Raw genomic sequence first — 13009 nt, 5'->3', positions numbered from 1 at the left:
GGTCATTTTGAATACAGTTTGAGGCAGTGGGTGGGAAGTATAAAATTTTCTTTGTTTCCTGTATCATGTGAAGGAAATCTCACACATACTGGGTGACAATTATTGAACTATTGTTAAGAAGTTCAGACTGCACGGTTGGCCACAGGGCATGATGGGAATTTGTATGCTCTATATGGTTTGGTTTAGCAATGAAGCCTACTTTCATTTGGATGGGTTCGTCAATAACCCAGATTGGCAGATGTGGGGGACAGAATTGGCATTTTGCAATAGAGAAGTCTCTTCAGGCTCAACCGGTAACTGTGCGGTGTGCAGTGTCCATTCACGGAATAATCAGTGCGATATTCCTTGACAGCATGGTGACTGCCGAATGGTACATGAAGGTTTTGGAAGAAGACGGTGTGCAATGTCCAGTCACGGAATAATTGGCGTGATACTCCTTGATGGCATGGTACATGAAGGTTTTGGAAGATGATTTCATCCTCATTATCCAAAGTGACACTGATTTCAACAAGATATTGTTCATGCAAGACTGACCCAGGACAACCGCGAGATTTGAGAAATACCCGGGAATTTTTTCATCTAGGAGAAAACCGGGAAAAACCTGGGAATTTTTTTAGAGTTCCAGGAATATTTCATTTTTTTTTTGTTTCCTGTTAAATTTTTGTAATTTTGACTGGTAAGAACCTATAATCTAACAAAGGATATTACTGTATCCCACTACTGCAGAATAATACTTCAACAATAAAACATAAATGAGAGAGAAAAACGAAAATAACTTAAATTGCAAAGGAAATGCGCCATATACGACGACGACACACAGTGCTCATGCAAGTGTCTCCCAACAGCAAAGTGTCTCAAAAGGCTCTAGGAAGACTGTGCAATGCTTCATAACAACAAATTGCCTCCGATGAGCATGATATCACAACTGTTTACGTTAGATTCGTTTTAGCAGTTACAAGCAGGTTCATGCGCATACACAGTTGTCACGTTTGAGTAGTAGATTCTCCCGCTTCTGGCTACAGAAATGTGGCTGTTGGCTGTGCAAGCAGTCGCAGCAAGCAGCTAGATGCTACTGGGAAAAGGGGGCACCAAATTCATATTCTTGAGGGGGGGAAAAAAACCTGTTTCACAAAGCGACTTGCATCCAGCGCACGTTGGTCTATCGATTATTTATATGATTTTGAAATGCATCCCTGTTGGTTTTTGGACATTTTTGAAGACATTTTAAGTTTATTTCTAAATGAATTGTTAGTTGATTTTTGAATGTGTGCATAGTGTACGTTATGTCTCTGTCAGGAGAATCCTCGTCGCATCTAGAAATAAACTTTCTCCCGACAAAAGGGGGCGGGGCTATAAGGGCTGAGCGGAGAAAAGCCAAACGGATGAATGCCAATCGCTGTCTGATTATGTGGTTGATTGGGATTGCGAATGATCAGCGTTGTTACAATTACTAGCAAAATCTGTAGATTCAGACTACCAGAATGGAAATAAACGACTAATAGGAATAACAGGCGAGAAAGATTATGTATTATCTTCTCGGTGTATCCAAGAAAATGAAATTTTGACAGAAAATGTTTGGCCAGATCACTGCACTAGTAAGGACCAGTTGTTCAGTCCCCAGCTGGTAGCTGCTTAAGTTCTATTCTGGAAATAACATGGAAAACATGTTGTACAAACATGTAATAACGCCTAACCGGAGAATAATCACAGGATAACTAAACCTGTGATTCTGGCAGGGTTAGTGAAGTTAATCGGCAAACAAATTTTGACAGTGGCTGGAATAGCTACACAATTGGTGATGACAAGATGGCTTGTTAGAATGAGGAAGGAGAAGAAACGGGGACATCACACAAATAATGGAAGAATTAGATGATTCCAAATGTATATAAAAATTTGGTAATACTACTTTTCGATCTCATGATTGAGAAACTGGTGCATATGAATGAAATGTGAAACTATTTCCTAACATAAAGCTTTTTGCTTGTAATAGGCCTAATAGGCATTTGATAGTGGTACTTCGTGAATTATATTCTGTCGTGTTATAAAAATGACCATTTGTACCAAAACAGTCTTGTTTATTTGGTGTGTGTTACAACACTGCTGCAATATTAGAAAGGCCTATTGTGTTTTATCTTGCAAACGATGACAAAATAGACATAATCAGATCGAGAAACCACACCAGTCTTGGGTATTAACAGCTTTTTCAGTATTAGATAAAGACATTTCGATTTTTCAAGTAGCAAAAGGTTTGACAAACTTTAATGAGGTAATAGATTCTTTCGCAGAAAGGAAAGTATGCCGTGTAAAGCTGTAGCAAGGTTAGAGAGAAAAAAAATACTATGAGCTAAGGATTGAAGAAATGTGTAATTTCTTGCTTGTCTCTTGTCTTTATTGGTTTTATGTATCCTATATTTAATTTTATGTCACACAAAACAGCAAGTTATTAGGTAATAGGCAATAAAGAGTGCAGATTTTCTGAGGAGTTCTTGTTCTCCCGATTAAAAATAATCCCATTCGCTATTAATTGTGGGAGCAGGAGAGGCACCACAGGACATTTCAGTTCCCACTGTTCTGAATATAGTTTGATGGCATCCATTACAAAATATACACATTTCAGTTCCACAGAGTGAAATACAGTGGTGTGCAGTAGAAGAAAGCTGTATGAAGAGGCATGACACTGCACTTTGGCACACTTAAGACCAAATAACATGTCTTAAATTACCTCGAACACAGATGTTTTATGTTCCAGAGCGGATGCGAGAGCAGTCTGAGTTATAGTGGGTAGTCTCAATGTGACCCGTGTTTACATTTAGTGATTTTGCTGTTCCCCCTTAATTTACTCTCAAGTTAAATGAAAACAAAACGGATATCTGTGGACGGGAGCTATGAAATGAATTAAAATACATTCACATAATTACAGAAGGCTAAAATATGTTATTAGTTTCAGATTTTATTTTATTTCCACCTTTCTGACAGTCAGCATTAATCACCTTGCAGAACAATGTAGTTATTTTAGTCTGTTTGCTAAAGAAATTTGACTTTCATTAACCTTTTCCACAGATGCAGTCAATGTATTTGAAACAAAATGTTTAATTCCACAGTACTGGCTACTTTCAACTGTTCACTGCATTTCAAGTGCACGTTCTCATCTTCTAGCACGTATAGCATTATGCCGTAATAAAGAACCAAACTTGATATAATACAGTACTGGTACTCCAAGAAAATTTACATCCCGAAAACCACACTGAAAAGCTTAATATCAGGTCGAGGTCTACTTCTTTGGGAATCTGGGCATACGAATGTGCACTTTAAGTATGCACTTTAATGAGCACATTTTAGTATGATTCATGAAATTCCGATGCTCTTGGGTATCCTCTGATGTCTTGTTTCTTTTATGACATAATGTATGATCTATCAATGTTTTACACGTACGTACATATGGGCTTCCTACGTCATGGTAGCTGCACAAGTGCTGTGTTGCCTGTTATCTGCGGTCTCTGGCAATTGCAGAAACGAACCTATTTCTAACAGGTCGCGGGAAAATATTGCGAATGGTGGTTTCAAAAGCATTAAGTTCAAACTAAATATCCTTTTATGTAAGTTGAACTAGGTGCAAGAATGTACCATGAATTTCTTAAATCACAGAGCATTTGACTCTCATTTAAAAATCAACTCTTTGATGACGAGCCATTTAGAAGAATTTCGAACCCTGATGATCAGACATTTATGTCATTATTAAAAATTTTACTGGCGCATTTGTGTGATGTATCTTAAAGTGTAACACACAAAAAAAATCAACGTTATATGCGAAAGCGTAGCTTCTCTTGCAGCTTATTAACCTTAGAGACCAATATTATATGTGAAAGCCTTGCTTTCCTTGTAGCAACACTATGTATATTAGTTTAACCTATTAACTTTCTTCGTTTGTGTGTTTGTGTGTTGCTTTTGGCTGGTCCTATGCTCTGAATATCCGCTGTCATCAGCTGGCGAGATCACGAGACATGAGCTATGACTGCCTTACAAAAGCGCATCGCAATCTCGATTTCAGTGGTTCAGAAAGTAACATGTGGTGTTTGGTGGAATTCAAATGTGTACTTTCGTAATACAAAAATATGCTGTGTACATGTTACTGCACATCAAAGATATTTCTAAAATGTGTCTTTTTTTTTTCCCTGAGTTTCGTTATCTGAAGTGCCGGGAAATTCTACGCCCAGGTATGAAACCATAAACATTCAAAGGATTGATAAGATTTGCAGTTCCAAGGGAAAATATACTGTCACTTAACACAGAAAAAGTGTGTTTTCACCTGGGAGAAAGTGTATTTTTAACCGGGAAATCCGGGAAAAAGCCAGGAATTTTTTTTTTCCTTATCTGGGTATACACCCTGCTTGGAGAAACACTTTGGGGACCGCATTCTGCCTCTGTGGCACCGAGAGCCCACTGCTATCAGCCTCGATTGGCTGCCATATTCTCCAGATCTGAACACATGCAACTCCTTTTTGTGGGGCTGTATTAAAGACAAGGTGTACAGCAATAACCCCAAAACCATTGATGAACTGAAAAAGCCATTCAGGAGGTCATTGACAGCATTGATGTTCCGACACTTCAGTGGGTCATGAAGAAGTTTGCTATTCGTGTGCGCCACATCATCGCCAATAATGGCAGGCCTATCAAATATGTCATAACCTAAATCTGAGTATCTGTAGTGACGTTTACGTGTTGAATAAAGTGTGTGCTTGCCATTAGTTTGTAACTTTTTTTTCATGGTGTTCATTAATTGTCATCCTTTATATATGAGAGAGAGTTAATATTTTAATAAGTTTTGTAAATAATGGATGATATGGTTCTTTACGATTTACAGTGCACATATTTCAAATGATTTTTTCCCTGTGTTTTTAGTATCCGCACTGTGTTTGTTGAGTTACTCTGGAAACCAGTACTATACTTAATAATGGATTCAAAGTAGTTTTATTTGCTACTTGTTGTGTGTCCATGTCAGTTGCAGTTGATAATATTTGTATTGCAAATGCAAAGCTGCCCAGTTTGTTTGCTAGGTACTCAATGTGTGCCTGCCAGCTGTAATTTTTAACCACATTTAATCCTAAGAATTTGACTCAGTCATCATCTTATGTATCTTGATTGTTATGAATAATCTTAATGTGCTCACAGTTTCACTGTTTGATTTTGAATTGCATTATGTGTGTCTTAGGTATGTTGAAATTCAACCCCTCTACCTGAAACCAAGTTTCTAAGGCACTGAGGGTACTGATCACAGATTTGGGTGTATATATATATATATATATATATGTGCACTGTGTTTGTTGAGCTACCCTGAAAACCAGTACAATACTTCATGTATATTTCCAAGTCCTGACTTTCAAGTAACACAGGAGTGTCTAGGGAGTTGATATTTAATGATAAGTCATTAACATGGAAGAAAAGCAGGACTGGTCCTAGTATCGAGCCTTGTGGAATACCCTGAGATAATTTTTGTCCAGTCGGAATAATAATTTGCCCCATTTAAGAAATATGCGAACTCTTTGTTTTTTGTTTGATGAGTTGGGTTTAAGCCATTTTAGGGCACTACCCATAATGCCATACTTTTCAAGTAAATAAGCAAAGATTACAGAACCAAACACCTTTTTGAGGTCATAGAAAATTCCTACCACCTTATTGCTCTTGACTAACGATGTGCTTATTTTCTCAGTGAAACTATTGACTGCTTCTGTGTTGTTTCTCCCCTGATTAAATGCAGAATATTGTGCATGAAGGTTTGGATTTGGGCAGCACCAACTTTTAAGATTTTTACATGTTACTGGGAGAATTGAGATAGGATGATAATTTCCCTGACCTCTCTTTATCTCTTTTTGAAAAGTGGTTTGACTAGGGCATATTGCAGTACCTCTGGGAAGCAGTCCTCTTCAAAGCATTGATTTATTATTTTAGCTAGTGAGTTTGTCATTTTGTTGTGTACTACTTCAATAACTTTAGTGGGTATTTCATCCCAACCTCCAGAGTTTGTGTTTTAATGCTAGGATTGCATTCTCTACCTGCTTCATAGAAACTTTTAAAAATTTTGTAAGCTGTCCAGAGTTTTCTTGAAGGCCAAAGAGGTTTATTTTGCTGTGCTAATTTACATCCAAGTGCCTGGCAGAGGGTTCATCAATCAACATTCAAGCTAATTCTCTACTGTTACACTCTTGAACATTACACAGGAAAAATAAACAGTAATTCTTTCTATGTGAACTCAGATTTCTCATATTTTGTTATGATGCTCATTCCTCTCTATGTAGATGGGTGCCAACAAAATATTTTCACACTCTGAAGAGAAAGTTAGTGACTGAAATTGTATAAGAAGATCTCGCTACAAAGAAAACCCATTTGTATTAATGATTACCACCCCAATTCATGTATCATGTCCAGGGCACTGTCACTCGTTTCACTGTAGTACAAAATGAGCTGCCCTTCTTTGAACTTATGTGATTTCTTCTGTCAATCATATCTGATGCGGATCTCACACTGCACAGCAATACGACAGCAGAAGATATACAAGTGTGGTATAGGCAGTTTAGTAGATCTGTCACATTTCCTCAGTATTCTGCCAATAAATCATAGTCCTTGCTTTGCCTTCCCCATTACGTTATCTAAGTGATCATTCCAACATAAGTTATTCGTAATTTTAATCCATAAGTATTTTGTTGAAACTTCAAACCATTAAATTTTTGTGATTTATCATGTGACCAAAATGTAATGGAGTGATTTTAGTATTCATGTGGAAGACCATGTGACTTTTCCTTCTTTAGTCAATTCCACTTTTCACACCATACAAATATTGTGTCTAAATCATTTCCAATTTGTTTGGTGTCTCTCTCAATAGCTGTCAATACTATTTCTTTGAATACAAACCACATCTGGTCTATGCTTACACAGTCAGATTGGAAGATGTGGAGACTTATCTCTTGGGAAGGCCTCAAGCAAGTTTCTGCTTTTCTAAATAGATATATTGTTCTTTTATTTTTGGTGGGTTTGGATGTTATGGCATTCAGTCTCACTACAGCAACCTTTTGGTCACTAATCCCTTTATCCATCATGATGCTCCCTACTTGCTCAGGATTATTTGTTGTTTAGAAGTCAAGTATATTTTTGCAACCATTTACACTTTGACACTTTGAGTGGGCTCCTGAACTAATTGTTCAAAATAATTTTTTGAGAACACATTCAGAATGATTTCAGATGACATTTTATGCCCACTTCTGACTTTGAACACGTATTTTTTCACCAACATACAGTATCAAGGGTAGATTGAAGCCACTGCCATTTAGGGTAACTATTTGAAAGTAGACTCAAGTGCCCCCCCCCCCCCCCCCCCCTCCAGTAACTGTTACATTTCCATCATAATTTTTGAAATTTATTGGTTACAGCCTTTAACACCTAACTCAGTTTTAATTATTTATTTTGATGGTTTGTAGTTAGCCACTTATTTGCAAATTGTTTTGCTGCCTTGGCAACTCATTTCAATATAATTTTATTGAGTGAGTGTAACATACTCAATGAAATCAGTATCTTTATTATATTTTAATTCACTGTGCAGCTGCCTTTTCTGTACACTGGAAATTTTTCTGCCGTAGGTGATCCTGACTTTGTTGCTGCAAACTCTAGGTGGAAATGTTTCGTTAATGAAACCAAGAAAACTATTTAGGAATTTTTCAGAGTTTTTGTCACTTGAGTTACAATGATCAAAATGCAATTTTTTTCCACTTTTAACTTATTACTAACTATCAACAAGTTTACTTTGTTAAGCTCCTTCTCATGTGGGTTTTCACACTTGAAATGTTTCCGTCTGTCTGTAGAAACTCAATGAACAATCACAATGATCTTAAATACCTGAATCTATACAAAATTTACACACATCTTCATACACGTAATTTCTTAAAACATTGGCATACAAGTTGCTGGTTGGCTGTTTGAAGAAATTCAGTTTGAAACTGTTTCTTTACCAGGTCAGAATCTTGAAGCATGGCTACTGTCAAATCTGATATCAATATTAAAATCAGCAGCTATTAGGTTATTTTTGTTTTTCCCTCTCCAAAGATCTCCTAGCTTCTTTTGAAACATAGATAAGAATAGTTCTGTGTGTTAAGATTTCTGTAACATTTACTGGTGAGTGCATTGTTTCTACAGAACAGCTCTCAACACACACGTTATTTAAATAATTAAAACAATTACCGGTTTCATAATTTATATCACTAACCAGAAGTATACCTTAGCCTCTATATGACTTGTTTGTTCTGCAAAAGGTACTTGCCAACCTGATATCTCCATTTTGTTTAGAATTTTTATTTAAATGTATCATTATATCAGCAAGTAAGGCTGTGTTCATGCAGGTATTCAAATTTAGTTATTTACATTATTGCAAGGCTGTAACAATGTGTCACTATGTGCATGTTGGGGGGGGGGGGGGGGGGGCAGAATGGTCTCTGCACCGTTAGTGGAAATTGAAGTTTTAAGAGTGAAAGAAGAGACAACTGGGGTGCTGCTGGTTCTGGATGCTCACCACTGGAGAAAGGGCCAGGCAGTAGAGAATATAATATGCCTACAGAATTTATAAAAAAAAAATGATATTCTTTTTATTATGCAAAAAATGTATCCTAACTTTAATTTTTGGTGCTTATCTTTGAAAGTTCACTTTTAATTATAGTGTGTGTTCTTTACGTGTACCTCTGCTGTGTACTTATTTTAACTACAAATTCTGAGACCACCTCTTTTGTGTGATTTTTGGCATAACGCGTGATGTGTTCCATGACCCACATTTGTAAAGTGAGGGTATATGGGACTAGAACTGGTTGTCTCTACATTTCAGGCAGACTGTAATTCTGTAATACACTTGTTAAGCCAACCTAGGAGACTGAAAGGTGTTTATGGGATTTAAAATAAACATTCAGGACACAGTATTCATTTTTCTCACAGCTGTCATTAGTAAATAAAACATTTAAGTTGGTGTACTGTTAATGTGATTTTGTGATGAAAACATATAATTGGACTAAGAGCACTAATTTAAGAAACATTTGTGGAAACTGTAGAGCTCCATGTGCCATTGATATTGGGCATTTCTGTTGACTTTGATGCTGCAGAGAAATCATCAGAAATGCTACACTGGAAATCTGTCTATATAAATCAGGAGATAGCAGTACCCGTCTATCACAACAGTTCAGCGTGTTTTGCAGCAGATGATGGTTTGGTGAAGAGAGAAGCTATTTGCATCCAGCTAATAATAGGGCTTCAATGGAAAGAAAAGCTCCATATTGTAAAAACTTTACAGACTATGCTGTTACTGTTTATGAAAGAACATAATATGGTTTGGAAAGAGTTAGGGTTGGAAAATGTTTCTGTCTCTATGGAAGAACTACTACTCTTTTCTGATTTGGTTACCAATCAATCTCAAGAGCTGTACACCATCTTCCCTGAGGAGAGGGATCTGTTAGAAAAATAATACACCTTGCCCCATGACTAAAGATGACCGCAAAAAGCTGGAAGACCATGTTCCACACCTTGACATACCCCTCTGGCCCCTGAATTACCTGGTTCTTAACCAAACTAAAAGCTGTGGTACCACCTTGATTGTCATGTTCACTGAATAGATCCTTCTCCACATTGTCTTCAACATCTTTGGAAAACATAGCAAACATCACAGGACATGGGATATCCATAAATGTTTGTTTGAGTCTCTACCATCTCATCTAGCTGCAGTGTGTGCTGCAAATAATTTTTATTCCAAGTACAAACAGGAAGATGTAATTATGTGACCACTGTTGTGTGAAGTTTCAGTGATAGGAAAGTACATGAGTGTTCTAAAGATTATTTTAAGATTACTTGTAGAGTTGTAGTTAAAAGTTTTTAATCATTGCAGGAACCAAAATTGATCTCCGTGATGATCGTGAAACTTTGACAGCTCTTGCAGAGCAAGGCCTGTCACCTATTAAGAGGGAACAGGGACAGAAATTAGCAAATAAGATCAGAGCAGTAAAATACATGGAATGCTCAGCTCTAACACAGCGTGGACTTAAACAGGTATTGATTTTGTCCTTATTTATGCATGTATACTCTGTGATGTTGAAAAGTATCTTTACAAAATTGTTCGAGGCTGTTCTGTGTTTTGGAGACCCAACCAGGTAGCCATGCGTATTAAAGCACCACTCCTGGGACGGGGAGGTGCACCAGCCGTTAATTGAATCCGACCAGCAGATTAATGACAAAGGTTGGCGTGTAGACCATTCCAGAAGTGGTTTTCAGGCAGTTTCCCACTGGTCTACTACCCAAGTCAGTTACACAATCCACAAACATTTCTAAAACTTTAATTCACTTTCACATGATTAACACTGGATGTAGACAGTTGGGGTACACAGATTCTGTCGTAGAGAGTAGTGGAGTGCCGACAGGAAGGGCATCTGTCCACGCCGTATGTTAATTCGTTAAAAACCATGTGATCTTGCACCAGTGCAGGACAAAGGGACAAGAAACAGAAGTTGTTCTGTGTTTGGAAGAGAAATTTTTCATTGTAGTGCATATAAGGTGCTTTTCAAAATCTTCTTAACTTGCATACTTTTTTATTTAAAACTACTTAAATCACACAGGGTGTATACGACCTGGGAGATCCGGGAAAAACCCGGGAATTTTTTCGTCCGGGATAAACCCGGGAATTTTTTGGAATTTTTCATTGTTTTAGTTTTCAGTTAAATTGTTGCAATTTTGACGGGTAAGAACAAATACTGTAACAAAGGATATTACTGTATCCTGCTTCTGCAGAATAATACTGCAGCAACAAAACATGAATGAGAGAAAAAAGACGACAATAAAACTTAAGTTTCAAAGGAAATACACCATATACAACAATAAAACAATGTGCTCATACAAGCGTTTGCCAACTGCAAAGTGTGTCAAAAGCTTTGGTAAGACTATGCAATGCTTTCTAACAACAAATTGCCTCTGATGAGCGTGACGTCACAACTGTTAGATTCGTTTGAGCAGTTGCGGGCGGGCTCTTGTGCATGTGCAGTTTAGTCACGTATGAGAAGTACCTTCTCCCGCTTCTGGCTACAGACGTGTGGTTGGGGGCCACTATCTAGCATTGCCCCGGTTTGGAAATATCGGAGATCCGGGGCTGATCCACAGAGCAGTCTGTGCTGTAGAGGGGAGTCTCCGTGTGACCCGTGTTCACGTTTAGTGATTTTGCTGTTTCCTCTTCATTTATTGCTCTCTCATTAAATGAAAACAAAACAGATATCTATGACCGTGAGCTATCAAATGAATTAAAACACGTTCCCATAATTATGGAAGGCTAAAATATGTTATTAGTTTCAGGTTTTATTTCCACCTTTCTGACAGTTAATCATTAATCGCCTTGCAGAACAATGAAGTTATTTTTGTCGGTTTGCTAAATAAATTTGGCTTTTATTAATATTTTTCGCTGAGGCAGTCAATTTATTTGAAATGATGTGTTTGATTCCATACTATGGGCTAGTTTCAACTGTTCGTTGCATTTCAAAAGTGCATGTTTTCATCCTCTAGCACGTATGACATTATGCCATAATAAAGAACCAAACATGAGATAATACAGTACCGGTACTCAAGAAAATTTACATACGAATATGCACTTTAAGCCGAATTACGCATTTTAGTATGGTTCACGAAATTACGATGTTCTTGGAGTATCCTCTGATGTCTTGTTTCTTTTACGACATAGTGTAAGATCTTTTAATGTTTTACACCTACGAACATACGGGCTTCCTGCATCATCGTAGCTGCGCAAGCGCGGTGACGCCTGTTTCTGGCATTCTCTGGAAACTGCTGAAACGAACATATTTCTAACAGCTCACGGGAAAATATTGCGAATGGTTGTTTGAAAAGCGTTACTTTCAAAGTAAATTTCCTTTTATGCAAGATGAATTATGTGTGATGAATTTCTTAAATCAGAGAGCGTTTGACTCTCATTTAAAAATCTAGTCTTTGAGGATGTACATTTAGAAAAATTTCGACCTCAGAAGATCGGACATTTATGTCTTTATTAAAAATTTTACTGACACATTTGTGTGATGTACCTTAAAGTGTAATGCGCGCAAAAATACATATGTGAAAACTTAGCTTCTCTTGCAGCTTATTAATCTTAGAGGCCAATATTGTATGTCAAAGCTTTTCTTTTCTTGTAGTAATGCTGTGTATGTTAATTTAAACCATTAACTTTTCCTATTTGTGTGTACGCTCTACTTGACAGTAATATTGCTATTGGCTGACTACATCACGTATCCTACGCTAGAAGATCCGCTGTCATCGGCTGGCGATATCACGTGACAAGCTTTGACTCGCTACAAAAACGCATTGTAATCTTGATTTCAATGCTTCGGAAAGTAACATGCGGCGTGTGGTGGAATTTAAATTTACACTTTCGTAATACGGAAATATGCAGTGTACATGTTACTGCACATCAAAGATCTTTCCAAAACGTGTTTTTTTTTACTGAGTTTGGTTTTCTAAAGGTCCTCAAGTTATACACCGGTGTATGAAACCATAACCATTCAAAGGATTAAGTTTTACAGTTCCGAGGAAAAGTATACTGTCACTTAACATGGAAAAAGTGTATTTTCACCCGGGAGAAAGTGTAATTTTATCCGGGAAAAATCCGGGGATTTTTTTTCATTGTCCGCGTATACACCATGATCACAATGTTAGAGAGGAGATTACTTGCAATTTCCATGTGGAATGATAATTCTGTGCCATGCAGGAAGTAACAGAGTTGTCAAACATATCCAGCATTGTTGGCAAGATTGTTGTACTACCTACACGAAGGATACCAGCAGATCTGTTCCTTGAGTCATCTGTGAAGTGTCTATAGATCCTGTCTCAAAGATGCCAGTTATATGTACAGAGTCTTACTCGCATCTCTGTTTCTAGGCTAAGGAAGTACAGTGTAATTATTAATAATAATCGTATACACAAACTGCAAATTAAACATCAT

General features: G+C 37.3%; 1 protein-coding gene across 1 annotated transcript in view; it reads left to right on the top strand.

Moving 5' to 3' along the window:
- LOC126089145 (ras-related C3 botulinum toxin substrate 1) overlaps nt 1–13009 on the top strand; it is a 95804-nt gene that overhangs the window by 33163 nt on the left and 49632 nt on the right. The window contains exon 5 of the mRNA XM_049906888.1: nt 9908–10068. Coding sequence (XP_049762845.1) covers nt 9908–10068 — 161 coding nt within the window. The remainder of the gene's footprint in view (nt 1–9907; nt 10069–13009) is intronic.

The sequence above is a fragment of the Schistocerca cancellata genome, chromosome 1 (genome assembly GCF_023864275.1).
Source record: "Schistocerca cancellata isolate TAMUIC-IGC-003103 chromosome 1, iqSchCanc2.1, whole genome shotgun sequence".
In the NCBI taxonomy this organism is placed as follows: Eukaryota; Metazoa; Arthropoda; class Insecta; order Orthoptera; family Acrididae; genus Schistocerca; species Schistocerca cancellata.
This window is presented reverse-complemented; position numbering and strand designations above follow the sequence as displayed.